General features: G+C 36.3%; 1 protein-coding gene and 1 pseudogene across 4 annotated transcripts in view; both read right to left on the bottom strand.

Annotated features, from left to right (window-relative positions):
• The window catches only part of ZCWPW2 (zinc finger CW-type and PWWP domain containing 2), a 145,425-nt gene that overhangs the window by 91,439 nt on the left and 26,066 nt on the right, over positions 1 to 27,920 (bottom strand). For all 4 annotated transcript variants that reach the window (XM_089918956.1, XM_022564919.3, XM_089918957.1 and 1 more), the window contains exon 2: positions 18 to 371. In XM_089918956.1, the coding sequence (XP_089775082.1) occupies positions 18 to 358 (341 nt within the window). In that variant the 5' untranslated portion in view covers positions 359 to 371. The remainder of the gene's footprint in view (positions 1 to 17; positions 372 to 27,920) is intronic.
• LOC149748231 (SIN3-HDAC complex-associated factor pseudogene) overlaps positions 356 to 27,920 on the bottom strand; it is a 38,121-nt pseudogene continuing 10,556 nt past the window's right edge.

Here is a 27,920-nt window from a genome sequence, read left to right as displayed (position 1 = left end):
AGCAACAAAAATCTTACCTTGGCCAATTCTGTAATTTTACCAAAACCAGGCTTCCAAGAGGGAGCTGTGAATAGACGATCTTAAATCCACTTTGATGAAGCTGAGACTCTTCAGGAAAGTCTTCTTCAGAAACAGAGCACTTATTGTACCTTAAGTCAGTGTTCATGAAGCAGTACCATGATTCATTGTGATCAACTTTGGCTGCATCCTCACTTGACAACAATCTCCATTTCAAACAACTTTCATTCTCACACTGAACCCACACTTTGTTTACATAAATGTTGTTTTCCACTGAGGAATCCGTTGCCGTATTACAATATTCTGCTATCATCTTACTATTCAATTTTCCTTTTTCCATAAATGCATTTAATCTGGAAAATAAATAACAGGAAAATAAAAGAATAAGATTTGAGGGTATAAGGAGAGAAAGTTAAAGCCAAAATCCGAGAAGTGGCTCTTTTATAACTTTTTTGCCCACCTCCTCTCTGTACATGCTGAACATGTTACGTTTCCACCTACCCAGAAACAAAGGAACAAAACAGAAGCATCAATCACTCTGGTCATAAAATGCTCCAAAATTAAAAATAATAAAAGTATGATGGAGCAGAAGTGGAGTAGAGGTTTACTCTAATATCTATTCTATTACCAGTCAGTACATATCCAGTACTTTTGCCATAATAACAGCTAAGCCTTATTCAGTGCTGACTATGAGCCAAATATTATTCTAAGTGCCTTATGCACACAGCTTATACAGTCTTCCCAACAACCTCAGTATGAGCACTTTTAGAGAGAAAAGGAAAGCTTAGAAAAGTATAGTAATTTATTTAAAGTCCCAGAGGTACTATGTGACAGAGTTGGGATTTAAATGCAGGCAGTTTTCTCCCTAATTGTGTGGTCTTATCCACTAGGCAGTACTGCCTCTTGGGTATATGGTGGACATAGTGTGACTTGATCCCCTTTTCTAATTCTGAGGAAAACCAAAGGTAGCAAAATATTTCACCATGTGAAAACTTGAAATTTATTTTTAAAAAATTAAAGGATTCTTTTGCTTATATAGCTTTGCCTTTTATCCATTATTAATTCAAGTGATTTGAAAAAAATTTCTCAGAGGTTTTTTATTATGAAAAATTTAAACATATAAAACATTAGAATTATATGAGTTAGCCCCTGACTTCTAGCAAAAATAATAATAGTTACGTGTATACTAAAAAATAAGTAATACAGCTGAAATACAAGAAAAACTATCAGCAACTTTTTTTTTTTTTTTTTTTTTTTGCGGCATGTGGGCGTCTCACTGTTGTGGCCTCTCCCATTGCGGAGCACAGGCTCCGGACGTGCAGGCTCAGCAGCCATGGCTCACGGGCCCAGCCTCTCTGCGGCATGTGGGATCTTCCCGGACAGGGGCACGAACCCGTGTCCCCTGCATCGGCAGGCGGACTCTCAACCACTGCGCCACCAGGGAAGCCCTCAGCAACTTATTTTGTAATACAAAACCTATTTTTTAAAAAAAGACTTACATATACCATATTAATAAATTAGTAGAACAACCACTATCCAATATAAGCACCATTTAAAGAAGCTCTTAATCCATGAGTTAATTGTATAATTAGAAACACACTTATAATCACACTTTCCATGATCACTACAAATCGCTTTAGAATAAAATCTGCCAATATATTTCAATAGCCATAGCCACAATTTTTGACCTATTAATCCCACTCATTTGAATGTATACAAAGAAAATAAACTTAAAAGAGACTAACCTAATGAGGAAAACAATAGCAAAGATGAATAAAACTAAAAGCTGGTTCTTTGAGAAGATAAACAAAATTGATAAAGCTTTAGCCAGACTCCTCAAGAAAAGAAGGGAGAGGACTCAAATCAAAAAAAATAGAAATGAAAAAGGAGAAGTTACAACTGACATCACAGAAACACAAGGAATTATAAGAGACTTCTACAAGCAACTATATGCCAGTAAAATGGACAACCTGGAAGAAATGGACAAATTCTCAGAAAAGTATAACCTTGAACACTGAATCAAGAAGAAACAGAAAATATGAACTGACCAATCAGAAGTAATGAAATTGAAACTGTAATTTAAAATCTTCCAACAAATGAAGTCCAGGACCAGATGGCTTTCCAGGCGAATTCTATCAATCATTTAGAGAAGAGCTAATGCCTATCCTGTTCAAACTCTTCCAAACAATTGCAGAGGGTGCAACACTCTCCAACTCATTCTATGAGGCCACCGTCACCCTGTTACCAAAACCAGACAAAGATATCACAAAAAGGAAAACCGCAGGCCAATATCACTGATAAACATAGACGTAAAAACCCTCAACAAAATACTAGCAAACAGAATCCAACAACACATTAAAAGGATTATACACCACGATCAAGTGGGATTTATCCCAGGGATGCAAGGATGCTTCAATATATGCAAATCAATCAATGTGATACACCATATTAACAAATTGAAGAATAAAAACCACATGATCATCTCAATAGATGCAAAAAAAGCTTTTGACAAAATTCAACACTGATATATGACAAAAACTCTCCAGAAAGTAGGCAGAGAGGGAACCTAGATCAACATAATAAAGGACACATATGGAAAACCCACAGCAAACGTTATTCTCAATGGTGAAAAACTGAAAGCATTTCCTCTAAAATCAGGAACAAGACAAGGGTGTCCACTTTCATGACTATTATTCAACAGTCTTGGAAGTACTAGCCATGGCAATCAGAAAAGAAAAAGAAATAAAAGGAACCCAAATTGGAAAAGAAGAAGTACAACTGTCACTGTTTGCAGATGACATGATACTATACATAGAAAACCCTAAAGATGCTACCAGAAAACTACGAGAGCTAATCAATAAACTTAGTAAAGTTGCAGGATACAAAATTAATACACAAAAATCTATTGCATTCCTATACACTAACAATGAAAGATCAGAGAGAGAAATTAAGAAAACAATCCTATTTACGATTGCAACAAAAAGAATAAAATACCTAGGAATAAACCTAACTGAGGACGCAAAAGACCTGTACTCAGAAAATTATAAGATGCTGATGAAAGAAATCAAAGATGACAGAAACAGATGCAGAGATATATCATGTTCTTGGATTGGAAGAATCAATATTGTGAAAATGACCATACTACCCAAAGCAATCTACAGATTCAATGCAATCCCTATCAAATTACCAACGGCATTTTCCACAGAATTAGAACAGAAAATTTTATGATATTTATGGAAACGCAAAAGACCCTGAATAGCCAAATCAATCTTGAGAAAGAAAAACAGAGCCGGAGGAATTAGGCTCCCTGACTTCACACTATACTACAAAGTTACAGTAATCAAGACAGTATGGTACTGGCACAAAAACAGAAATATAGATCAATGGAACAGGATAGAAAGCCCAGAGATAAACCCAGGCACCTATGGTCACCTAAGCTATGACAAAGGAGGCAAGAATATACAATGGAGAAAAAACAGCCTCTTCAATAAGTGGTGCTCAGAAAACTGGACAGCTACACGTTAAAGAATGAAATTAGAACACTCCCTAACACCATACACAAAAATAAACTCAAAATGGATTAAAGACCTAAATGTAAGGCCAGACACTATAAAACTCTTAGAGGAAAACATAGGCACAACACTCTTTGACACAAATCGCAGCAAGATCTTCTTCGATTCACCTCCTGGAATAATGAAAACAAAACCAAAAATGAACAAATGGAACCTAATTAAAAGTTTTGCACAGCAAAGGAAACCATAAGCAAGACAAAAAGACTACCCTCAGAATGGGAGAAAATATTTGCAAACGAAGCAACTGACAAAGAATTATCTCCAAAATATACAAGCAGCTCAATCAAATAATGGGCGGAAGACCTTAATAGACATTTCTCCAAAGAAGACATACAGATGGCCAACAAATACATGAAAAAATGCTCAACATTACTAATTATTAGAGAAATGAAAATCAAAACTACAACCAGGTATCATCTCGCACCAGTCAGAATGGCCATCATTAAAAAGTCTACAAACAATAAATGCTGGAGAGGGTGTGGAGAAAAGAGAACCCTCCTATGCTGTTGGTGGGAATGTAAATTGATACAGCCACTATGGAGAACCGTATGGAGGTTCCTTAAAAAACTAAAAATAGAACTACCATACGACCCAGCAATCCCACTAATTGGTATATACCCAGAGAAAACCATAATTCAAAAAGTCATGTACCACAGTGTTCACTGCAGCACTATTTACAATAGCTAGGACATGCAAGCAACCTAAATGTCCATCAACAGAGGAATAGATAAAGAAAATGTGGTACATATATAAAATGGAATATTACTCAGCCACAAAAAGGAATGAAATTGGGTCATTTGTAGAGATGTGGATGGACCTAGAGAGTGTCATACAGTGAAGTCAGAAAGAGAAAAACAAATATCGTATATTAACGCATATATATGGAATCTAGAAAAATGGTATATATGATCTTATTTGCAGAACAGAAATAGAGACACAGACATAGAGAACAAATGTATGGACACCAAGGGAGGAAGTGAGGGTGGAATGAATTGGGAGATTGGGATTGACATATATACACCATTGATACCATGTATAAAATAGATAACTGATGAGAACACACTGTATAGCTCAGGGAATTCTACTCAGTGCTCTGTGGTGACCTAAACGGGAAGGAAATCAAAAAAAGAGAGGATATATGTATATGTATAGCTGATTCACTTTGCTATACAGTAGAAACTAATACAACGTTGTAAAGCATCTGTACTCCAATAAAAATTAATTATAAAATACAAAAACTAAAAAAATTTTTAAAAAGTGACTAACTTGTACATACAAAGACCAACAATATTCACTGTGCACTGCTCATCATATTGAAAGAGTAGAAAAAATCTAAAAACAGGAAGAACAAAATCTAAAGGAAGATTATGAAATGTTGCTGAGATATATATATATATACACACACATATATATGAATTTGGCTAATACTTTTGCAAGGAAATTTATGAGGAATAATACTGCATTTTATATTACAGTTGAAGTGGGTCACTAGACAGTAGATTAGAAGTTGTTGACTCCAGACTTTGCAACCAAATGAAATGTGAATTCCTCTGAGGTTCTGCTCCTCAACAGCTCTATATCCTTGGGCAAGGCATTGTTTTGCATTTCACTTCACATTTGGTGTACTTCCTCGTGTTTGTGTGTGTATGATAGCTTTCTTTTTCTTTTTCTATTTCCAATCCTTATGTCTTCTATTATTACACTGGCTAGGACAGGTATAATATTGAATAGAAGCCACTATCCTGATTTTTTTTTCTAATTTTAAAGAGAATGATTCTACTATTTGACTATAAAGTCAAACATATATGCATTTTTTTGGTAGAGACCATTGAAAGGGAACAAAAAATTGTTTTCCTTTAGTTACCAGTTAATGAAGAGAATTTTTGTTGTTGTTAAACCTGAAGTGGTGTTGAATTTTATCAAAGGCCTTTCTGTATACTGAGGTGAACACAAGGTTTTTCTTTTTAAATATGTGAATTGAGTAGGTTGTATTAATTGATTTAATTAATGATAAACCATATTTGCATTCTGGGTTCACATCATAACATTCTTTTCTTTAACATATGTTGTTGCATTCAGTTTATTAATAATTAGTTAAGATTGGTTCATATATGTGTTTACAGATGAGATTGCTCTACAACTTTCATTTCTACTTTTGTCTTTGTCTGTTTTTGACATCAAGATTAAAACAGCCTCATAAAGCGAAATATAGAATGTTCTCTTTTTTTGGAAAGCTTGCTTAAGGGAGGATTTTCCAATTTTGTCAAATATTTAAGAATTCTAAAGAGGCACAAACTACTATGTGTAAAGTAAATAAGCCACAAGGATATATTATGCAGCACATGGAATATAGCTAATATTTTATAGTAATTTAAAAGGACTGTTATCTATAAAAATACTGAATCACTATGTTGTATACCTAAAATTAATAAAATATTGTAAATCAACTATAGTTCTTAATAAAATTAAGCAACCAGAAGCAAATAGAATAAAATGTTAATGTCCACTAAGTCCAGGCAATGAGTATATAGGTATTTCATTTTTTCTCTAAATTTCTCATAATTAAAAAACAAAAAATTGAAAATATTATTTAACAAAAACATAAATGAGTAGTAAAATTGATAGAAAATTATGAATCATGTAGAAGCATTCTATATAAGTTTTGCACAAATACAAATTTGTTGCTTATTTTCTACAATTCATCATGAAACAAACTTAGAATTTTTCTTGTAATAAATTTCAAATTTGTAAATAATAAAAGTGAGAATATAAAAAAAAAGAATTCTCGTGCATCTACTATATTTCTCATGTTTCTTTCACTCTTAATTTGTTCATACCTTTTCCCCCTCATTTATCTTGTCAGGGCTTTTTAAACAACCAGAGCTTGAGTCTTCTCTTTTATTCTTTTGAATTCTGTATAATTGATAGCTGCACTTTAATCTTTCCTTTCTTCTACTTTCTTTGGGCATTCTTTGTTGAGCTAATCTTTCTCTTCTTGAGTTGATGCTTAGTTAATTCATTTTCATTCTTTTTTTTTTTTTTTTTTGGCTGCGTTGGGTCTCCATTGCTGTGCACGGGCTTTCTCTAGTTGCAGAGAGTGGGGGCTACTCTTTGTTGCAGTGCACGGGCTTCTCATAATGGTGGCGTCTCTTGTTGTGGAGCACAGGCTCTAGGCATGTGGGCTTCAGTAGTTGTGGCACAAGGGCTCAGTAGTTGTGGCTCACAGGTCCTAGAGCACAGGCTCAGTAGTTGTGGTGCATGGGTTTAGTTGCTCCACAGCATGTGGGATCTTCCCAAACCAGGGCTTGAACCCCTGTCCCCTGTGTTGGCAGGTGGATTCTTAACCATTGCGCCACCAGAGAAGTCCATTTTCACTCTTTTTTTAGAAAAAACTTTATTAATTTTTTTATATTGTGGTAAGAATACTTAACATGAGATCTACCCTCTTGACAATTTTTTGAAGTGCATAATAGAGTATTGTTGACTATAGGTACAATGTTGTAGAGCAGATCTCTATTATTTACTTATCTTTCTTCATTAAAACTTTATGCCTGCTAATTTATAACTCCCCACTTCACCATTTCCCTTGCCCCTGGAAACCATTCCATTCTTTGTTGCTATGAATTTGACTACTGTAGATACCACATGTAAGTGGAATCACATAGTATTTGTCTTTCTGTGACTGGCTTCTTTCACTTAGCATAATGTCCCCCAGGTTCATCCATGTTGTTGCATACTGCAGAACTTCCTTCTTATTTAAGGCTGAATAGTATTCCATTATACATTTTCTTTATCTATTCATCCATCAATGGACATATGTTGTTTCTGTATCTTGGGTATTGTGAATAGTGCTGCTATAAACCTGGGAGTACTAATGTGTCTTTGAGATCCTGATTTCAGTTCTCTTGGATAAATACCCAGAAGTGGGATGGCTGAATCATATGGTGGTTCTATTTTTATTTTTTGAAGAACCTCCATACTGTTTCCCATAGCAGCTGCATCATTCTGCATTCCCACCTACAGTGTACAAGTTTCCAGTGTATCTACATCCTCACCAACATCTATTATCTTTTGACTTTTTGATAAGAGCCATCCTAACAGGTGTGAAGTGATACATAGTTAACTGTGGTTTTGATTTACATTTCCCTGATGATTAGTGAGGTGAAGGATCTTTTCATATATCCGATGGCCACACATTTTCTTTAGAAAAACTTCACATTTTTAACTTAAACCTTTTCTTTGGCTGTTACTTGTAAGAGTTCCTTACATATTTTGGACATTAACCCCTTATTGGATCTATGTTTAAAAATATTTTCTCCCATTCTGTAGGCTGCCTTTCATTTTATTGATTGTCTCCCTTGCTATGCAGAAACAATTTAGTTTGATGTAGCCTACTTCTTTATTTTTACTTTTGTTGCCTCTGCCTTTGGTGTCAGATCCAAAAAAAATCATTGACAAGATCAGTCTTAAGGAACTTTTCCTCTATGCTTTCTTCCAGAAGTTTTACAGTTTCAGGTCTTACATTTAAGTCTTTAACCCATTTTGAGTTGATTTTTGTGTATGGTGTGAGTTAAGGATCCAATTTCATTCTTTTGCATGTGGACATCTAGTTCTCCAAGACAATTTACTGAAGATACTATCCTTTCCACATTGTGTATTCTTGATGCCTTTGTTTAAGATTAGTTGACCCATATATATGTAGGTTCATTTCTGGTCTCCTTATTCTGTTCCATTGATCTGTGTCTGTTTTTATGTCAATACCATACCATTTTGATCACTATAGTTTTGTAAGATAGTTTGAAATCAGGAAGTAGAATGCCTCCAACTTTGCTCTTCTTGCTCAAGACTGCTTAGCTATTTGGGGTTTCACATGATTCCGCACAAATTTTAGGATTATTTTTTCTATTTCTGTGAAAAATGCCATTGGAATTTTCATAGGGATTGCATTGAATCTACAGATTATTTTGGTTTGTATGGATATTTTAACAATATTAATTCTAATCCATGAACATAGAATATCTTTCCACTTACTTACGTCTTCTTCAGTTCCTTCCATCAATGTTTTATAGTTTTAAGTTTACAGATCTTTCACCTCCTAGGTTAAATTTATTACATAGGATTTTATTCCTTTTAACACAACTGTAAATTAGATTGTTTTCTTAATTTCTTTTCCAGAGAGTTTGTAGTCAATGTATAGAAATGCAACTCATTTCTGTTTGTTGATTTTGTATCTTGCAACTTTACTGAGTTCATTTATTAGTTTTAACAATTTTTTGATAGCATTCTCAGGGTTTTCTATATATGAGATCATGTATTCTGCAGAGACAATTTTACTTCTTCGTTTCTGATATGGATGCTTTTATTTATATTCCTTGCCTAATTGCCCTGGCTAGAACTTCCAGTTCTATGTTGAATAAAAGTGGCGATAGCAGCTACCGTTTTCTTATTCCTGATCCTAGATGAAAAGCTTTCAGTTTTCACTAGTGAGCATATTAACTGTAAGCTTGTTATATATGGCTATCATTTTGTTGACCTACATTCCTTCCATACCCAATTTGTCAAGAGCTTTTGTCATCAAAGGGTGCTGCCTTTTGTCAAATTCTTTCTCTTGCATCTCTTGGGATGATAACATGATTATTTTCCCCTTCATTATGGTGTATCGTGTTTACTGATTTGACTATAAATGTCAAATCAATGGATGGTTTATATTAAACCATCCATGCATCTCGTGAATAACTTCCACTTGATCCTGGTATATGATCCTTTTTAATGTGCTGTTGATTCTGTTTGCTAGTATTTTTGTTGAGGATTTTTGCATATATGTTCATCAGGGATATTGGCCTGTAGTTTTCTTTTCTAGTAATGTTCTTTTCTGATCTTGGTATCAGGTAATCCTGGGCTTGTAAAATGAGTTTGGAATTGTTCTCTCCTCTTCAGCTTTTTGAAAGAGTTTGAGAAGGAATTACCACTAATTATTCTTTAAATGCTTGGTAGAATTCATCAGTAAAGCCATCTGGTCCTAGACTTTTCTTTGTTGGGAGAATTTTTGATTACTGATTCAATCACCTTACTTGTTATTGGTCTGTTCAAATTTTCTATTTCTTCACAATTCAGTCTTGGAAGGTTGTATGTTTCTAGCAATTTCTCCAACCTTCTATGTTATCCAATTTTTTGGCATATAATTGTTCACAGTAGTCTCTTATGATCCTTTGTATTTCTGAGGCATCAGTTGTAATCAGTTGTAAATTTCCTCTTTCATTTCTGATTTTGAGTCTTCTTTCTTTTTTTCTGTTAGTCTAGTTAAAGGTTTGTCAATTTTGTTTATCTTTTCAAAAAAAACCCCTCTTAGTTTCATTGATCTTTTCTATTATCTTTCTAGTCTCTCATTTATTTCTGCTCTGATCTGTGTTATTTCCTCCTTCTACTAAATTTAGGCTTAGCAGTTCTCCTTTTTCTAGTTTTTTCTGGGGTAAAGTTAGTTTGTTTGAGATCTTTCTTCTTAATGTAGACATTTATCACTATAAACTTCCCTCTTAGAATCACTTTTGCTGTATCCCATAATTTTATTATGTTGCATTTCATTTTCATTTGTCTCAAGATATTTTTTGAATTCTCTTTTGATTTCTTCTTTGACCAACTATTTGCTCAGGAGCATGTTGTTTAATCTCCACATACTTGTGAATTTTCCAGTTTTTCTCCTGTAATTGATTTCCAGTTTCATACCATTACTGTCAGAAAAGATGCTTGATATGATTTCAATCTTCTTATATTTGTTAAGACTAGTTTTGTGGTCTAACATATGATCTATCCTGGAAGATGTTCCATGTACATTTGAGAAGAACTGTGCACTCTGCTGCTATTAGATGGATGTTCTGTATATGTCTGTGAGATTCTTTTCATCTAAAGTATACTTTAAGTCCAGTGTTTCCTTATTTTCTGTCTGGATGATCTATTCATTGTTCAAAGTGGACTACCGAGATCCCTTATTATTATTGTATAGTTGTCTATTTCTCCCTTCAAATCTGTTAATATTTGCTTTATAAATTTAGACGCTCCAATATTGAGTGCATAAATATTTTCAACTGTTAAATTCTCTTGATGAACTGACCTCTTTATCATTATATAACAACCTTGACTCTTTTTACAGTTTTTTTACTTAAATTCTATTTTGTCTGATACAAGAATAACTATTGCTGCTCTCTTTTGCTTTCCACTTGTGTGGAATATCTTTTCCCATCCCTTCACTTTCAGTCTACAACTAAAGAATTAGTCCATTCCCATCTAAAGTAATTTTGACAAGTAAAGACTTACTATTGCCCTTTTGTTAATTCTTTTCTGGGTGTTTTGTAGATCCTTTGTTCCTATTTTCTTCTCTTTCTCTCATCTTTTATGATTTGATGATTTTCTGTGGTACACTTTGCTTCTTTTCTCATTAGCTTTTGTATATCTACTATACATTTTTGCTTTGAGGCTTGCCTAAAACATCCTATAGTTATTAACAGTCCATTTTAAGCTGATAACTTCAATAACATACAAAATCTCCATACATTTACTCTCTGTTCCCACATTTTATGTTTTTGATGTCACAATTCCATCTTTTTCTATTATGTGTCCATTAAAAAAGTATTGGAGCTATAGAGATTTTTAATACTTTTTTCTTTTAAACTTTATACCAGATTTACATGTGATTTACACACCACCATCATTATTAGAGTATTTTGAATACAACTTTATATTTACCTTTACCAGAGAGCTTTATACTTTTATGTTTTCATATTCCTAATCAGCATCCTTTCACTTCAGCTTAAAGAACTCCTTTAGCATTTCTTGTAATGCAGGTTTACTGGGGATGAATTCCTTCAGCTTTTGTTTGTTTAAGAATATCTTTATTTCCCCTTCAATTCTGAAGGACAACTTTGCCAGAAACAGTATTCTTCATTGGTAGTTTTCTTTCTTTCATAAGTTCTTTTAGAATTTTGAATATATCATCCCACTCCATATTTTCACTCTTTTTTGTTCTTTTTGCTTTTTGCTCCTCTGATTGGATGACTTCCAGTGAGTTATCTTCAAGCTCATTGATCCTTTCTTCTGTTTGATCGAGTCTATTGTTGAATCGCTCTTTTGAGTTTTTCACTTCACTTATTCTTCAGCTCTACAATTTCTTTTTAGTATTTTTATACTTCCTCTTTCAGTTAAAATTCTCACTTTGCTCATGCATTGCTCTCTTGACCTCAGTGAGCATCCTGATGACAAGCATTTTGAATTACCTGACAGGTAAATCACTTATCTCCTTTGGTTTTATCACTGGGGTAAGGCAGGAGAAGAAGGCACAGGAAGTCTCCACACATCCATTCAGGGTCCCACAGAACTTTTAATTACATGCTCCAACAGCTCCCAGATGCAGGCTAATCAGAACCATTAGGCAGCAGCTATAAAAGTATATATTTAAATCCCTTCCAGGTAAAAACTGAGACTTGTGTTTTTGCCTGCTCCCTCTGTGATAAGCCTGGGGAGACAATGGCAGGAAGTGCTCACACATCTGTTGGAAATTGCCTACTAGTTTTCTGTGGTGAATGGGGACTAGTGAGTGCCAAGCCCTTTTGGCTCTCTAAGCTAGGTGATTTGGAAGCCAGTCCTTTGAGTGGCAGTCATAAAAGTTGGGGTGCTAGATGCATGGACAAGCTCCTTCCAGGAAGAAGCTGGACACTCACTTTTATCATTGGAGTGAGTGAGGGCAGAGACGGGGAGGGAAGTGCCCACAGCACTTTCAGGCTCCTGGAGGAGCACAATCAGCTTCCAGACACAAGCTGATTAGAAACTCTCAATCCTTGGGCAGCAACTAGAAAAGTATGCAGTCAAACTCATACTGAGAGTATCAGGGAGAAACTAATAACCTTGTGCTTTATCCTGTTCCCTCTGTTGAGCCCAGGGGTATAGCCATGGTAAGTACTTACACTTCTGTTTAAAACCATCTGTTTGTTTAATGTGGTCCTGGGGGACTCACAAATGCTGATCCCCATTGACTCTCAGAGCTAGGTAATTTGGGAGCCAGTTCCTTAGGTAGCAGCCACAAAAGTTGAGGAGCTAGCCATGTGGTCCAAACCCTCTACTCCTCAGGGAGAAGCTGGTAGTTGAGGGTTCCCTCCTGATTGCAAGAAGAAGGTTTACAGCATGAATGTATCTTAGCTTTCCTACTCGTTTCAATGTAGGTATTTTCTCTGTCACCCAATGTGTAGAGTAACTCAATTAGTTTCTTTTTTAAAAAAAATTATTTAATTAATTTATTTATTTATTTTTGGCTGCATTGGGTCTTCGTTGCTGCGCACATGCTTTCTCTAGTTGCGTCAAGTGGAGGCTACTCTTCATTGCAGTGTGCGGGTTTCTCATTGCGGTGGCATCTCTTGTTGTGGAGCACAGGCTCTAGGCATGCAGGCTTCAGTAGTTGTGGCACGCGGGCTTGGTAGGTGTGGTTCGTGGGCTCTATAGCACAGACTCAGTAGTGGTGGCGTGTGGGCTTGGTTGCTCCGCAACCTGTGGGATCTTCCCGGACCAGAGCTCAAACCTGTGTCCCCTGCATTGGCAGGCAGATTCTTAACCACTGTGCCACCAGGGAAGTCCCTCAATTAGTTTCTGTATTTCTCTCCAAAGGAATTGATTTGCGCGTAGCTGTTCATTCAGTGCATCTGTGGGAGGCAGAAAAGTCAGAAGCCTCATATTCTGCTATCTTGCTGATGTCCTCTGTATTTTGTTTTCTTTACTTTTAATTAGCTCCAGGAAAATATTAAACAATAGTACTAATAGCAAACATCTTTATCTTGTGACTCTGACAAAACTGAAAAACAACAGTACTAATAGCAGACACCTTTATCTTCTGACTTTGACAAAACTGAAACATAGATCTGGTCATCAAAAATGGAAGAAATTAAAGTTATTTTTGTAAAGGCTTTCCTCTAGTTTTATGTTCCAGAACACTACCACACCGTCATCCATCCTCTATGAGCCCCCACTGTGAGCTGCAAACAATGTAGTAGTAGGAGGAGATATGTTGGCCACTGGCCAAAACTCAAATATAAAGAGAGATGAGGGAGATTCAAAGTCCAAGGCAGGTATTGGGGACAACTAAGCTGAGGGTAAGGAGTTGGGGTACAGTTCTACAAATAGTGAAATTATCCATTACATGTTCATTCAAGAACCTTCTATTTATATTTATTATTTAATAAGAAAAATAGGCCTTATTAGTATTTAATATCAAATGACACAAGAATCCTCACTCAGACCACATATAAGTAGGTCATATGTCCTAAACGGGACATGAGGCCTCCTGCTCAAAAGGTGGGAGGTACCACAATGCAGAGGGTTTCACAGAGGTGCCCTTCATTTATCCGTTTATTTTTACCATATTGAAGTTATATTTAACTAGTTAAGTTTATGGATTATATTATATAGATTAACTATTCCTCACAAAATGAAGTCACTTTAAAATATTTCTACAAAGAAACATCATATTGAAGAGAATACTAATAATACAAATAAAGTAGAAGAGATATAAAAGAAAGCAAAGCATTACTATCTGTTACTCAACTGCCTAGGATTCTGTCCATCTTGGAACCATCAGAGAAAGCACTCTAAGTTCACTGGCACCTGCATCAATGGAAAGCTTAGGAAAATCCATTATGATAGTCTATTATAAAATGTTAAGGGGATTAAAAGATTACTTTTAAATGGTAGATAAAGTTTTCAGATTTTCTTAGGAAGTTAGGTCTCACAGTGGATAATACTGAGAAGATAAATTAACACCAAGAAAATGTCATTATTGCTTAAATAGTGATATTCATTTTCAATTGTATCGAACTTAAACCTCTTGGTATTTTAGATTTGACACAGTTTATCCAGGCTAATAGAATTTATAATACAGATTATAAAATACTTATTCTTTTCAAACCAGATTCTCATTTCTTTTACCTTTTCTCCAACACTTGGTTGGTTTTCAAAATTACTGCCACATCCAAAAGGTGCAAGTGAAGAGGAGAAAGAGAATGTGGTCAGGAGAGTGCTAGAATCTTTGAGGGGTGTCCCTATAAAATCATGCCTAAGTAGTCCACACTTCAGTTTATAAAGATATTGACAAAAGCAAAGCTGTGCTAAGTAAACTTGCTTTACTCAACATCTGTTTTTAATTTTTTATTTCATAACTTAGCTAACATATTAAACTAGAGAATTCAGAAGAAAATTTAAAAATTACATTTGGAAAATAGAAAACATTGAATGTTTATTCAAAATCATACAGCCAAAAGTTCAGGCTACACATTAGTTTATTTATTCATTCATTTAATGCAATAATTATGAATGGTTATAGACACTCAATTTTCAGTCAGACAGCACTACCACTTTTTACTTCACAAATTAGTTAACCGCTTCTCTGGAGATAATAAGAGTACTACCACTCTAGAACCTCTTTTATAAGGATACTAATCCCATTCATAAAGGCTCTGACTTTATGATTTAATCACCACCCAACGGCTCTACCTCCTAATGCCATCACACCGGGTGTTAGGTTTCAGTAAGAATTTGAGGGGACACAAAGATTCAGTCTACAGCATTCCACCTCTGGCCTCCCACAATTCATGTTCCTCTCACATGAAAAATACATTTATTCCATTCCCAACAACTCCCAAAAGTCTTAACTCCTTCCAATATCAACTCAAAAAGCTGAAGTCCAAAGTCTCATCTAAATATCACCTAAATCAGATATGAGTGAGACTGAAGGCAGGATTTATCCTGAGGCAAATTCCTCTCCAGCTGTGAACCTCTGAAATCAAATGTGTTCTGTGCTTCCAAAATACAATGGTGGGACAGGCATAGGATACTCATTCCCCCTCCAAAGCGAGAAAAAATAAGAAAGAAAGGAGTGACAGGTCCCGAGCAAGTCTAAACATTAATGCTGGATAATAACCTTCTTTGGCTCTGTGCTCTGCCCTCTAGGCACAATGGGCTGTGGACCCCTTCCAGACCCAATGGGGCTTGGGTTCCACCCCCACAGTTTTGCCAGGTAGGGGTTGGGTCTCCTAGGATATAGGTGGCCTTACCCCTTGGCTTTGAGCAGCCCACACAGTAGCTCTCACAGGTTAGAGTCAGGTGCCTGTGGCTCAGCTGGGCTTTACTGGCCTGGGGTCATGAGGGTGGCTCCAACCCACAGCTCCACTGGGCAATGGAGATAAGTCAAGAAAACTTACTTTACTTAGGCAAGAGAGGCTAAGCTGTACCTTCAAAACTTTGCTTAGATATTTCCTCAGCCAAATATCCACTTTCATTACAAGTTCTACCTTCCACGAAACATTAGACATGAACACAAATCAGCCAAGTTTTTGTCACTTTATAACAAGGATCACCTTTTCTCCATTGTTCAATAACATGTTCCTCATTTCCATATGAGACCTTATCAGAATGCCCCCTTTGCATCCACATTTCTACCAAAATTCTGTTCAAGATTACTTAGCTATTCTCCAAGAAAACTGAAGCTTTTCTACAGTTCTCGCCTTTTCTTTCTAGCCTCTCATCAGAATTGCCCTTAAAGGTCCATCCATTCGTGGCAATGTAGGCTTTTTCTAGCATGAAGCTCAAGACTCTTCCAGCCTCTACCCATCACCCAGTTCCAAAGCCACTTCCACATTTTTAGATATTTATTACAGCAGAATTCTCACTTCCCAGTACCAATTTCTATCTTTGTCTGTTTGGGCTGCTATAACAAAAATACCAGACCAGGTGACATATAAACAAGGTGACTTATAAACAACAGAAATTTATTTCTCACAGGTCTGGAGGCTGGGAAGTCCAAGATCAAGACACTGACATATTTGGTGTCTGGTAAGAACCCACGTGCTCGTTCATAGATGGCCGCCTTTTTGTGGTAACCTCATTTGGAGGAAGGGGCAAGGTACTTTCTGGGATCTCTCTTGTAAGTGTATTAATTCCATTCATGAGAGCTCTGCCCTCACTACATAATCATCTCCCAAAGGCTCCACCTCCTAATACCACCATATTTAGGGGGACACAAACATTCGGTCTATAGCAATAATCAATCAAACACATGTTGGTTTTGAAAGAGAGGGGAAGGTTCTTAGTGGTAAGGGGAGATGGTGGCAGATTTCCATTCTGGGCAAATGAGAGAACAGTGGAGTTAATAACCAAGTAGGGGACATAAATACAGAGCAAGCTTGGGGTTTGGGGAACAGAAATAATATGTTCTTTTTGGTCTTGAGTTTAAAATACTTGCGAGTCTGTTAAATAGGCAATATGAAATATGGGTCTATTCCTCTAGAGAAAAATTCTAGAGTTTTAGAAATACAAAGTCAGAGTATAAACTGGGTACAAGAAACCCTAGGCATCTATTCAATTCTTAAATGCCTGACCATCTGGTTTTTACCAAATGTTTCTCTTAAAGGAGACCAAAGATTTTCTAATCACCTAATCCAAAGGCTTATTCTTAAACCTCTAACCACTACTGATTCCTTTACTGGTTGCTCTTTCTCTCCCTGGTCCCTGAATGTAGGCCTTTCCAAGGTTCTGTCTTCAAACTTCTCTTTTTACATTCTCTTCCTTGGGGACTTCAAATAGCTGCGACCCTCTCTTCCATGCAAATAGCTGCCAAATCTCCATCTCTCATCCTTGAACTCCATCTCAAGTCTCACAATCACCTACATTTCAAATAATTTTGACACCTGGATTTACTCAAGCACAGTGAACTTGGGCCAAATTGGGTTCTCTTTTCCTTCAAAACAGTTTCTCTTCCCCAATACTGTTACCTAGACTCAAATTTCACCCAGGGTCAACTTTGACACTGCCTACTTCCTCATCCCCTCCATTTAAATGGTTGTCATTTTGTTACAAGTTACAAAACTAAAAAGGTTTCTGTGTTGTGTTCCCAGCTTTCCAATCTTATTGCTACCAACCCAGCTCAGTTCCTCATCAGTTCATTTAGACTGCTATAAACAGCCTACTAACCAGTCTGTCTACTTTCTCTCTCCCCATATTCTTTCAACTCATTGATAACAGATTAATCTTATAAACTCCCAATAATTGGTCCTCTTGCTAAAAAAATATTGTTTGACATTGCTAACATAATTGGAAATAAATTCCCCACTTTGTTTTTGAATTCTCCACAATGTAACTCTATAGTGAAGTAGTTAAGAGTACAGATTTTATTACCAGTCAGACCTAGATTAAGATCTAAGAACATCAACTTAATAGCTGTATCATCTTGGGCAAATCATTTAGTATCTTTTCATCTGGAAAGTAGGAATAATACCAGCACCATCTCAGAGTGTTCTGAAAGCTCAATAAAATAATGCATGCAGGGTATGTGGCAAGAAGCACAGCATGTAGTAGGTGCTCATTAAATGGTTGCTAGCATTACTTTCTTCTCTTCATCTTCCAAACAGCATCAACTTACGTCATTTGATATTTCCCAAACATATCCAATGTATTGTGTCTCTATACCTTTGCTGCTGTTATTCTCCTTACTCTATCATAACCTATAAATTACCTACTTTCAAGACCCACTTCAGATACCATGTCTTTCAAGAAGTCTTCCTGGATATCCTCAACCAGCTGCAATTTCTCCCTGCTTGACGTTCATGTCCTCTCAACTTCTGGTATTTACAACATTCTGTGACATAATATAATGAAGTTTACTGCCTAATTCCCACCACTAGACTGTAACCTCTCTGAGGACAGAGATACTTTTTTTTGAATCTCCAGCAATAAATGAGTTGATGATGGAAACATGGTTCTCTGTTGATCCCCAAATGCCTAAATAGTACTTTACATGCAGGAATCATTCATATCACTTCCCTAACTTTCCTCAATTTTTTCTATGTGTCTGTGGAGCATCTGGAACTGGTTAAATATACTAACGGATGGGAAAGGGGTTAGTGAGCCATTTTTTATCTATAACAATACATTACAATGCATTACTAGTTAAATGGAATTTATTAAAGAGAACACCAAGGTCTGTAGAATCCCACTAAACAGTTCTAAATAACTTAATATAGTATAATTATTATAGATATTTGTAGCATTAAAGTGAAATTCATGAGCTAAAGAAAATATGGATTTTACATAAATTCTCCAAAGATTTCTGTATTTCATGAATGTTATTTTAGAATGTTATAGCAGTCTGAAAAAACTTAGAAAATAAGATCAATTCTTCTTGAACTGAAATATTACAGTTCCATTGTTAAACAGAACAAAGGTCTTAAAGATGGAGTATAGCCAATGTGAATTCTTATGAAGCATCACTTATTACAATGTATATGTACTTTATGACTGATGTATCCCAGATGGTAAAATTACAACATATCCAAGGAGTTCTGAATAATCTCAGAATTTAATAAGACAGTGTGAATAAATAAATACAGAATAGGAATGAAGATAAATGGCTACTTATAATAGAAATTGTTTTTATTGTATGTGAATGAGAAAAGTAATGACTGTTCCTTCAAACAAAAAAACTTGCCATTTTTCTTTTGTTCTCCAACATTGTTGTTACAGGAAGTGCATATATTTTTAACCATAGACTAACCCAGATGATGCAACTCTTTTTGGTTTGTGAAAAGTAATAGTATCTGCATCACTATCTTCAGAGTTGGGGTGTTTCAGCATTAAAATTTCAATTTTCATCATTCCCATTTCTAGAAAATATCTCACTTGTAACCAATAATTGAATGACTACAACACTGAACCTGCCTACTTCCAAAAAGAATTTGAAGTGAAAATAAGGTAATTTTAATATTATGGATTAAAATTTCATAATATTCAAGAGACAGTAGAAAAAGATCAGGACTTAAGAGTCAAAAATGTAGTTTCTAATCTTGACTATGCAACTTCCTAGCTCTATAATTTCAAGAGGGCCTCAGTGTTCTTATCTTTAAGGTAAAGAGAGTAGGGCTAGATGATCTCCAAAAATTTGTCCTGCTTTCATATTTCTTGATTTTTCCATTCTGACTGTTCTTCGTTGGAAGTCCTCTACTCCTCTTTACTGGATTATCAGCTCCTCTGCTATATTCTTTTTAGCCATGTATCAGAGTCCAAATTTCACCAGCCACACTTTCATCACATTTGTGTTACGTCTTGTCAGCTCTGAAGATTTGTTAAACCTTATTAGCTTTGCAGTATGTGCTGGTTTTCAGTGTTTATTCTGTCTTCAGATCACATACAATCTCCCTTAACTTAGCAATCATATTAGTCTAAAAGCTGTATTTCTTGTCCATCATTAACATCCAACACTCTTCATCACTTTCAATTCCCATCTGGAGTCTTCAGTCTGATATCTTCCATCATCTTTCATGAAAGATGCTTTGATCACTATCTTTAAGACAAATATGACAGATATGAATTCCCTTTGGCAAATGTGCATAGAGTGTTTCACTGTCCTTCGCACCTAAGCAGCCCAATACAATGTTATCAGCTCTGAAGTCAGGCAGTCTAAAAGGAGTCCAGAATCTACCAATTACTACTTGTATAACTTTGGGAAAGACATTTAATCTCTTATAATTTTATCTGTAAAATTATTATTTTATAGGGAGGTTACAAAGATAAATTTTTTTAAATTAGCATATGTAATAAAGAACAGTGATAGTAACAAAAGTGCTTTTGTGCTAGGGACAGTCAAGTTTGGAAGTGCCCCCAATACTTCCAGAGTTGTAAATTTTTTTTTCATTCTTAGGAAGATTACATGAAGAAAACCCAAAATACAGAGAAGGAAGTTAAGATCTATAATAGCAAAAAAAGATAGGAGTTCTACTGGGATGAATCTGAAGACACTATATATCAATCTAGCAAAGTTGAAAACTATTTAAGTCTACAATTTTAAGATGGTAAAGAATTATTTGAAATTCTCATATACTACTGACAAAAGTGTAAACTGGTAGAAACTTTGGGAGGGAAATTTTGAAATATGTAACGAGAGCCTTTAAAATGCATCCATATAGTAACAGTATTTCATCAAAGTAAATTGCTGATTTGGATAACTACATTATAGTCATGTAATAATAAAAATAATTCCTTGTTTTTGGAAATAGCATACTGAAGTATCAACTGGTATACTGAAGTATGAACTGGTAGAGACAGATCGAGTCTTCAACTTACTCTTTGTAAAGATTGTATTCTTTGCTGTGTGTGGTCAGCCCCTCTGGCATCAACACACTGCACATGCAAGCTGCCATTCCTATGGCACCTGTGATCTGGGAACGGGGGATAGTAGCTGGGTGTTAAAACTAACCATCGTTAGCTTTATGTGTCAGCTTGGCTGGGTCAGGGTACCTAGATATTTGGTCAAATATTATTCTGGATGTTGCTGTTAAGGAGTGTTTTTTAAATGAGATTAACATTTAAATTGATGGGCTTTGAGTAAAGCAGATTATCCTTCACAATGTAGATGAGTCTCATTTAATCAAAGACCTTAATAGAAAAAAACTGACCTCCCCCAAGCAAGAAGGAATTTTGCCAGCAGAACTGCCTTTGGACTTGAAATGCAACTCTCCCCTGAGTCTCCAGCCTGCTGGCCTACCCCATCAGATTTTGGACTTATTAAGATACAACAATCATATGAGCCAGCTCCTTAAAATAAATCTCTCTTTCTCTCTCTCTCTGTACACACACACACACACACACACACACACACACACACACACACACACACATCCTGTTGGTTCTGTTCCTCCAGAATTACCCTAACGTGGGAAAGTAAAAACATCACATAACTCACTTACTGAAATTTAGCAGCTGCTTTCTTTAGTAAGCACTCTTCTGGGTGTTGTCAAGTTTTTATCAGACTCCAAAATTAGATTCCAGAGATCCAAAAAAGTTACTTCTAACAGTTTTTTCCAGTTTAATCACTGCTTTAGTGCCATTTTCAGTAATATCACCACAACTTACTCTTAAATGATTCAATATATATTTCCAAATATATATTGAATACATATTCCCAAATCATTATTTTCAAATGTTAACATTGAGAATATTTGGGAAATCTGGGTGTAACACAACTGGAAATTCTTTCTTATATTCTTGAAAATTTTCTATGAGTCTGAAATTAAATAAAAATAAAATGGTTTTTAAAATGTAGCTATCTTGGAGACTGGTTCAAGATGGAAGACTGAATACATGCCAGTCTTCTCGTGCCACCCCAGGTGCCAAGAAATTACAGAAGAGTATATATCCTAAAAGATGTAATTAAAAAAAAAAGCAAGCAGTACCCCCAGGCCTCCAGAAACTATGAGGGAGCCTTTCATGAAAGAAAATATATGGGAATGAAGAGAAGGAAGCCACAGCCCCAAACACCCACAGAAAAAAAACTCCCACAAAGATGGTAGCTGGTCCAAGGCTGTGCTAAGATAATAATGAATGCATGAGGGGTCTGGGAAAACTAAGAGAGTGGCTGGCTGGAGTACTAAAGTAAAGCATACAGGGTCACCTCTCTTTGGGCCAGGCTTTAAGCAACAGACATGTCTATCGTCAGGTAGAGCGGAGATAGCTAATCCTGGGGTGAAGGGGTAAAACAGAAGCTTCAGGAGGCTAGCAACACCCAGGAAAAATAGAGAGTTCTCACTACCCAGAAGAAGCCACTGGCTCACCCCATCCAGGAGCTTTGTCTTAACCACTCTTCCTTCCATATTTGGAGCAAAGCTAAAGCAAACAGAATTCATAAACAATCTCAAGTACACAGGTGAGCACTCAATCACAATAATCAAAGACAAAATCCAATAATGAGAGAGAGGAAACAAACCTAATAAAAGGAAAAATTCATTATCTATAAAACACAAGTTTAATAAATTAAATAGGATGGCATTTTAGAATATCCACTAACTTCAGAAAGATATGAAAGGATATTCATTTCTTAAAAGAATCAACAGAATATCATGGAAATTTAAATTTTGACCACTGAAATTTTAAAAAATCAATTGATACACTATCAAAATGGTCAAAATAAAAATAAATGAACTATAAGATTGAGCCAAGGGTTTTTCAAAGAATGCAACCCATTCTTTAAAAATGATGTGTAAGGGACTTCCCTGGTGGCACAGCAGTTAAGAATCCACCTGCCAGTGCAAGGGACACAGGCTCGAGCCCTGGTCTGGGAAGATCCCACATGCTGCGGAGAACTAAGCCACAACTACTCAGCCTGCGCTCTAGACCCACAACTACTGAAGCCCATGCGTCTAGAGCCCATGCTCCGCAATGAGAGAAGCCACCACAATGAGAAGCCCACGCACCGCAACGAGGAGTAGCCCCCGCTTGCCGCAACTAGAGAAAGCCCGCGGGCAGCAATGAAGACCCAACACAGCCACAAATAAAATAAACAAATAAAAATGATGTGTAAGAGAAACAAATAAGCTAGGAAACAAGCAAGTGGAAATCTAACACATAAATAAGCAATAGAGTTGATCATCGTGGACTGCCATTAAAACAAACAAACAAACAACCGATAAACTGGGTGGCTTAAACAACAGTCTTAAAGAGCAGAACAAAAATTTATTTTCTCATGGTTTTGGAGGTTGGAAGTCCAAGATCAAGGTTCTGGCTGACCTGGTGAGAGCCCTCTTTCTGGATTGTAGACGGCTATCTTCTCACTATGTTCTCTCTCACATAGCCTTTCCTTGGTGCATGAGCAGAGAGCTAGAGAGAGTGAGAGAAAGAGAAAGAGCTTTCTAGTGGCTCTTCTATAAAGTCACTAATCCTATCAGATCAGGCCCCTACTTTCATGACCTCATTTAACCTTAACTATTTCCTTAGAGACCCCATCTCCAAATATAGCCACACTGGAGACTGGGGCTTCAACATATGAGTTTGGGGGGCACACAAACATTCGCTCCATAACAATCAATAAAACCAAAGCTGGGTCTTTAAAAGGAGAAAATTCAGAAATAAATCATATTAGAAACACAACTGTAGAACTATAGAAAAATTTTAAAGTTCCTAGAGGATACCTTATACATATTTAACATAAAAGGAAATTTTAAAGTCAGATAGGGGAGTATAATAAAAAAAAAGTCTATCTTAATCTCATTTAGGAAAGTAGATTTTTAAAATCCTAGCTAAAGCAGATCAGATCTGTAAAGTAAATCAGATGTGCTGGAATATTAAGAGAAAAATGGATCATGGCCAAACAGACAATGAGAAGTCAGAGTTAATTAGTCTAACACTGGTCCCCTCCAAGCTGGCGTCCCCAAAATGTGGCATCTTTCAAAGCTCCATGAAACTGGCAATGGCCCAGAGCCTAAGGCAATCAATACTGGTAAACCACAGAATGTGGACCCCAGTGCCACCCCTAACCCCCTTCATGCCAGGGAAGGGGATGGTGCTAACCCAGTCGTATATACTGGTGTGGCCCACTGTGAGTTAGGCATGGCAATCCTACGGCTAACTTGCAGCATCTTACAACTGTAACCACCAGTCTTAGATTTCCCTTCAACCTTGAATGCCATGCTGTCAGGACAGTGCTAGAATCAAAGTTCTGCCACATCTTATTACTACTATAGTCTGGTCCCTGATCATGCCAGGGGAAATCATGGTGCTTCTCTAATTATTCATTAAAAGCTCCATAGTTCAATGGTCAAGGGCCCTCTAATGGCATTTGCCCGATGGCCTGAATAGATTGTGCTATGCTCTGCTTCAGAGTGGAATGAGGCAATGGAGGTTCACCATTAAGTTACTGACTCTATCCATGTGAGCGTTCTCTAGTAAACATTGCTTCAGCAATTCTGATATGTGGGCTGCTTGGCCACTTGCATTGTTTGCAATGACATGTCACATTACAGATTAGAGAAGGAAAACCATTATGATCATCTTAATATTTAAGATGATCCCAAAAGCATGTGAGAAATTTGTCACTCATGATTTTTACAATAAAAAATAAAGTTCAATCTCCACCCAGCACCATTTATAAAAATAAATTCCAGACTGACTAAACACTAAGGTAAAAAGTATCAAACAACATATATAGCATTGAAGTAAAAATGCATTTGTATATAAAATACAAAAAAGTCATAAAAGATTGATAATCTTGAACATGTTGAGATTAAATGTTCTGTGTACCTAAAACTAAAAAAATGTTAAAACCATAAAATAAGTTGAAAGGCAAGAAAAAGACAAGGATGAAATATTTTCAATACATAGACATAGGGATTAATATTCAGAATACATACAGTATGAAGTGAATGTACCTGGTAGAAGAGCTTCATGAAAACTGGGAAGCCTCAAGGGTGCTTTTCTGTTTATATTGTTTTTAAAATTTTATAATAAGACTAAATGCATTTAATATCCTAGTAAAAGTGTGAGTATCAGTATCTAACAACATAAAAAGCACAAAACAGATTTGTGATTTCTAATATATGATTACAAATTGTATGACCATATATAGTACATTCCACAAGTCAAGAGAGGTAGAAAGGGGAAAAGAAGACCGTGGTTGGGTCTAGTAACAAACAAATACAGAAATAGAGATGATCCACATTAGAGTATATTCTACCAATACCAAGACCAGCCAAAATATACAAAATAAAACTCAAATATTACTCAGGAGAGAGTAGATAATGGCTAAGATTCCTATACTATATCTCAAGGTTACGGGAGCACCCACCCAACTTCACCATGTAGTTTGTGTGTACTGTAGTATGTAGGTTTTTTCAAAAGGACGAAGTATAGAATTTTAATTTTAGATTAATAATTATAAAATTATAGTATACCCATAAAAATGGCTCACTGCTTGTTACTTGTACTAATTTTTAAATCTAGTTTTAAATTTAAGCACTGAGTCACATTTTTATAAGGTAGGCAAAATGTTCTTCCCTCATCAGAAGAAGTCTGGAGACCTTTTTTCCTTGAACTTTTAGAAAAGCTGAAATGAGAGGCTTTAAATGAAGATTTTAGAATTGAAGAGCTAGACTTTCAGGATTCACTAATTACCTAATTTCTAATCTCAATGTTTAGAAAGCCTCACTAAAAGAAGCCATCCCCAAACCAGCCCACTCAGGATTAATACATACCTCTTTTCTTCTAATAGAATTTCTTTAATATAAAATGAAAATAAAATCCTAATAGGTTAAAACAAGCCAAATGCCCACTCTGCATGGGTAAATACTTCACAAAGTCAACTGAATCCAGAGCTAAGCCTGAATTGTGCAGGTTCTCAGTGAAGTCATCAGTCATACAATACTAACAAAAGTCAACTAATTACATATTTAGTAAGCCCTCTAAGAAATGTACCCCAAGAGGCAGTAACCTGTATTTTGTGCCATCTTAAAGACATGCACATTTTATTTTTTCATATAGTGTAACATTTCAATAGAATTCCTTAGCTACTAGGTGATAATGCTTTGGTACTATTCATACAGGATCCCTTATCTTAAAAGATGTGAGTTTTCCCAAAAGAGGAGCTTTCTTCTCCTCTTTAGAGCTTTCTTCTCCTCTTCTCCTCTTTCTTCTTCCTGCTTTAGAAGTCTCATATAAAGTAAACACCCTATCAAATAGTAACAGAGAGGGAGGTGACACAGGACGCAAGTCTCCTCTCTGTATATTTATTACATTCTCATTCAAGGTATTTACACTAGAAAGCTTAGTGTGGCTTGATTAATATTTCAGTGGTAAAAGTCTGAGTGATCAGAACCTTGGCAAAACCTGAATTCAAAATTGTTAACAAATACTTCTAGGGACAAGCCTAAGAAATTATTACAAGTTTATTATTATGAGGGAAAACAATCATCTTTGAAAGATGCCTCAACCACTGCTTCTCAATATAGAAAGATAAAACGACATAATTAACCCTATCTCTGTCCCCTGAAATTTCCCTAATTTCATTCATTAGAAGCGGATTTAAAGACTTTTAAGAGCACTTTATAGCAGCATTCAGCTTCCTATGAAATACTCATTATCTTAAATATTATGTATACTTTTTTCTCTTTTAGTAAACTCGATACTGGCTTTAGAGCTTGTGGAAATGGAGAAAAGAAGAACCAATTCAATACCATCCTAGAAATTGTCTTTTGGCAGAATAGCAAATATCCAAATCAAAAAACAGGATTGGAACTGTTAGGGGCTAAATTGTCTACCCCGACCCCCAATTTACATGTTGAAGTCCTAAACTCCAGTACCTCAGAATAAAACTGTATTTAGAGACAGGGTCTTTAACGAGGTAATTAAATTAAAATGAAGTCATTAGGGTGGGTCTTCATCCAGTCGGAATGCTGTCCTTATCACAAGAGGAAATTTGGACACAGACAAGCACAGAGGGAAGACAATGTGAAGACAGAGGGAGAAGACAAACATCTAGAAACCGAGGAACAGAACCTGACCTCCAGGATCTCAGAAGGAACCAACCCTGCCAACACCTTGATTTCAGACTTCCAGCTTCCAGAACTGTGAGAAAATAAGTTTCTGTTGTTTAAGGCACTTAGTCTGTAGTACTTTGTTATGGCAGCTCTAGAAAACGAATACAGCCCCTTCTGTCTTTCCAAAATTTAAATAGATTTTTGTTCCCCTTCTCTATAAGCCTCAGTCATCACCCCTCAGTGGAAATGGGTGGAGGCTCTGGCCCTGGTCCTCCAGCTTCTCAGATGCTGCTTTCTTATTGCTGCAGTAAGGCTTAAACAGATGGGCGTTAAGGAGGACTTCCCCCAAATGCCTTTAGAGATAAACCCACAACATATTTTCTGCCTTTTCCCACACGTGAGATTGAATGGGAAAGAGCTGTTTTGTCAAAACCAGAAGCCATATCCATATCAGAGCTGTCATCTTGAGTGGTAACCGCACGAAAAGGAAGGGCTGGAGAAGTGCTTGATGTGGCGCTGTGGGCATCGGAGTTGAGAGACTGAGGTTCTTCCTGCAGTTTACTGAGCTGGTGGCTTCTTTATCCCTTTCCAATACAGTTTCCACTTTCTTTGGCTTCAAGATAGAGTCTAGACTGGGGAATGCCCTTTCACCTACCACGTGACTCTAGTTTGTTTGTTTTCTATCCTGCTGGCAGCTTTTCCTGTCTTTTCACAAGTAGCACTCACCCATTGCAGAAGTGCTCTGAAGGAGTCTCCTGGAACTGCAAGTAGCTCTAGAAGTCCTTTCAGCATTTACTGTCACTAAAGTGAGAACCGAAGAACCTAGCTCTGCAAATACGGCAGCCTTCTATACTTCAGTACATCTTTGGCTTGTAAAAGTCAACATCTTTTCTTCTAGAAATAGTCTTCCAAAAGCCACCATTCCATCCTCAGTTAACATTCCTGAGGTGTGGCGTGTACACCATGACATTCCCGACCGCACATCCAGGCCCTCCCTCCTCAACTG

Source organism: Delphinapterus leucas, chromosome 10 (assembly GCF_059928025.1).
Source record: "Delphinapterus leucas isolate spDelLeu-1000000601 "Yukka" chromosome 10, BTC_Dleu_Yukka2, whole genome shotgun sequence".
In the NCBI taxonomy this organism is placed as follows: Eukaryota; Metazoa; Chordata; class Mammalia; order Artiodactyla; family Monodontidae; genus Delphinapterus; species Delphinapterus leucas.
This window is presented reverse-complemented; position numbering and strand designations above follow the sequence as displayed.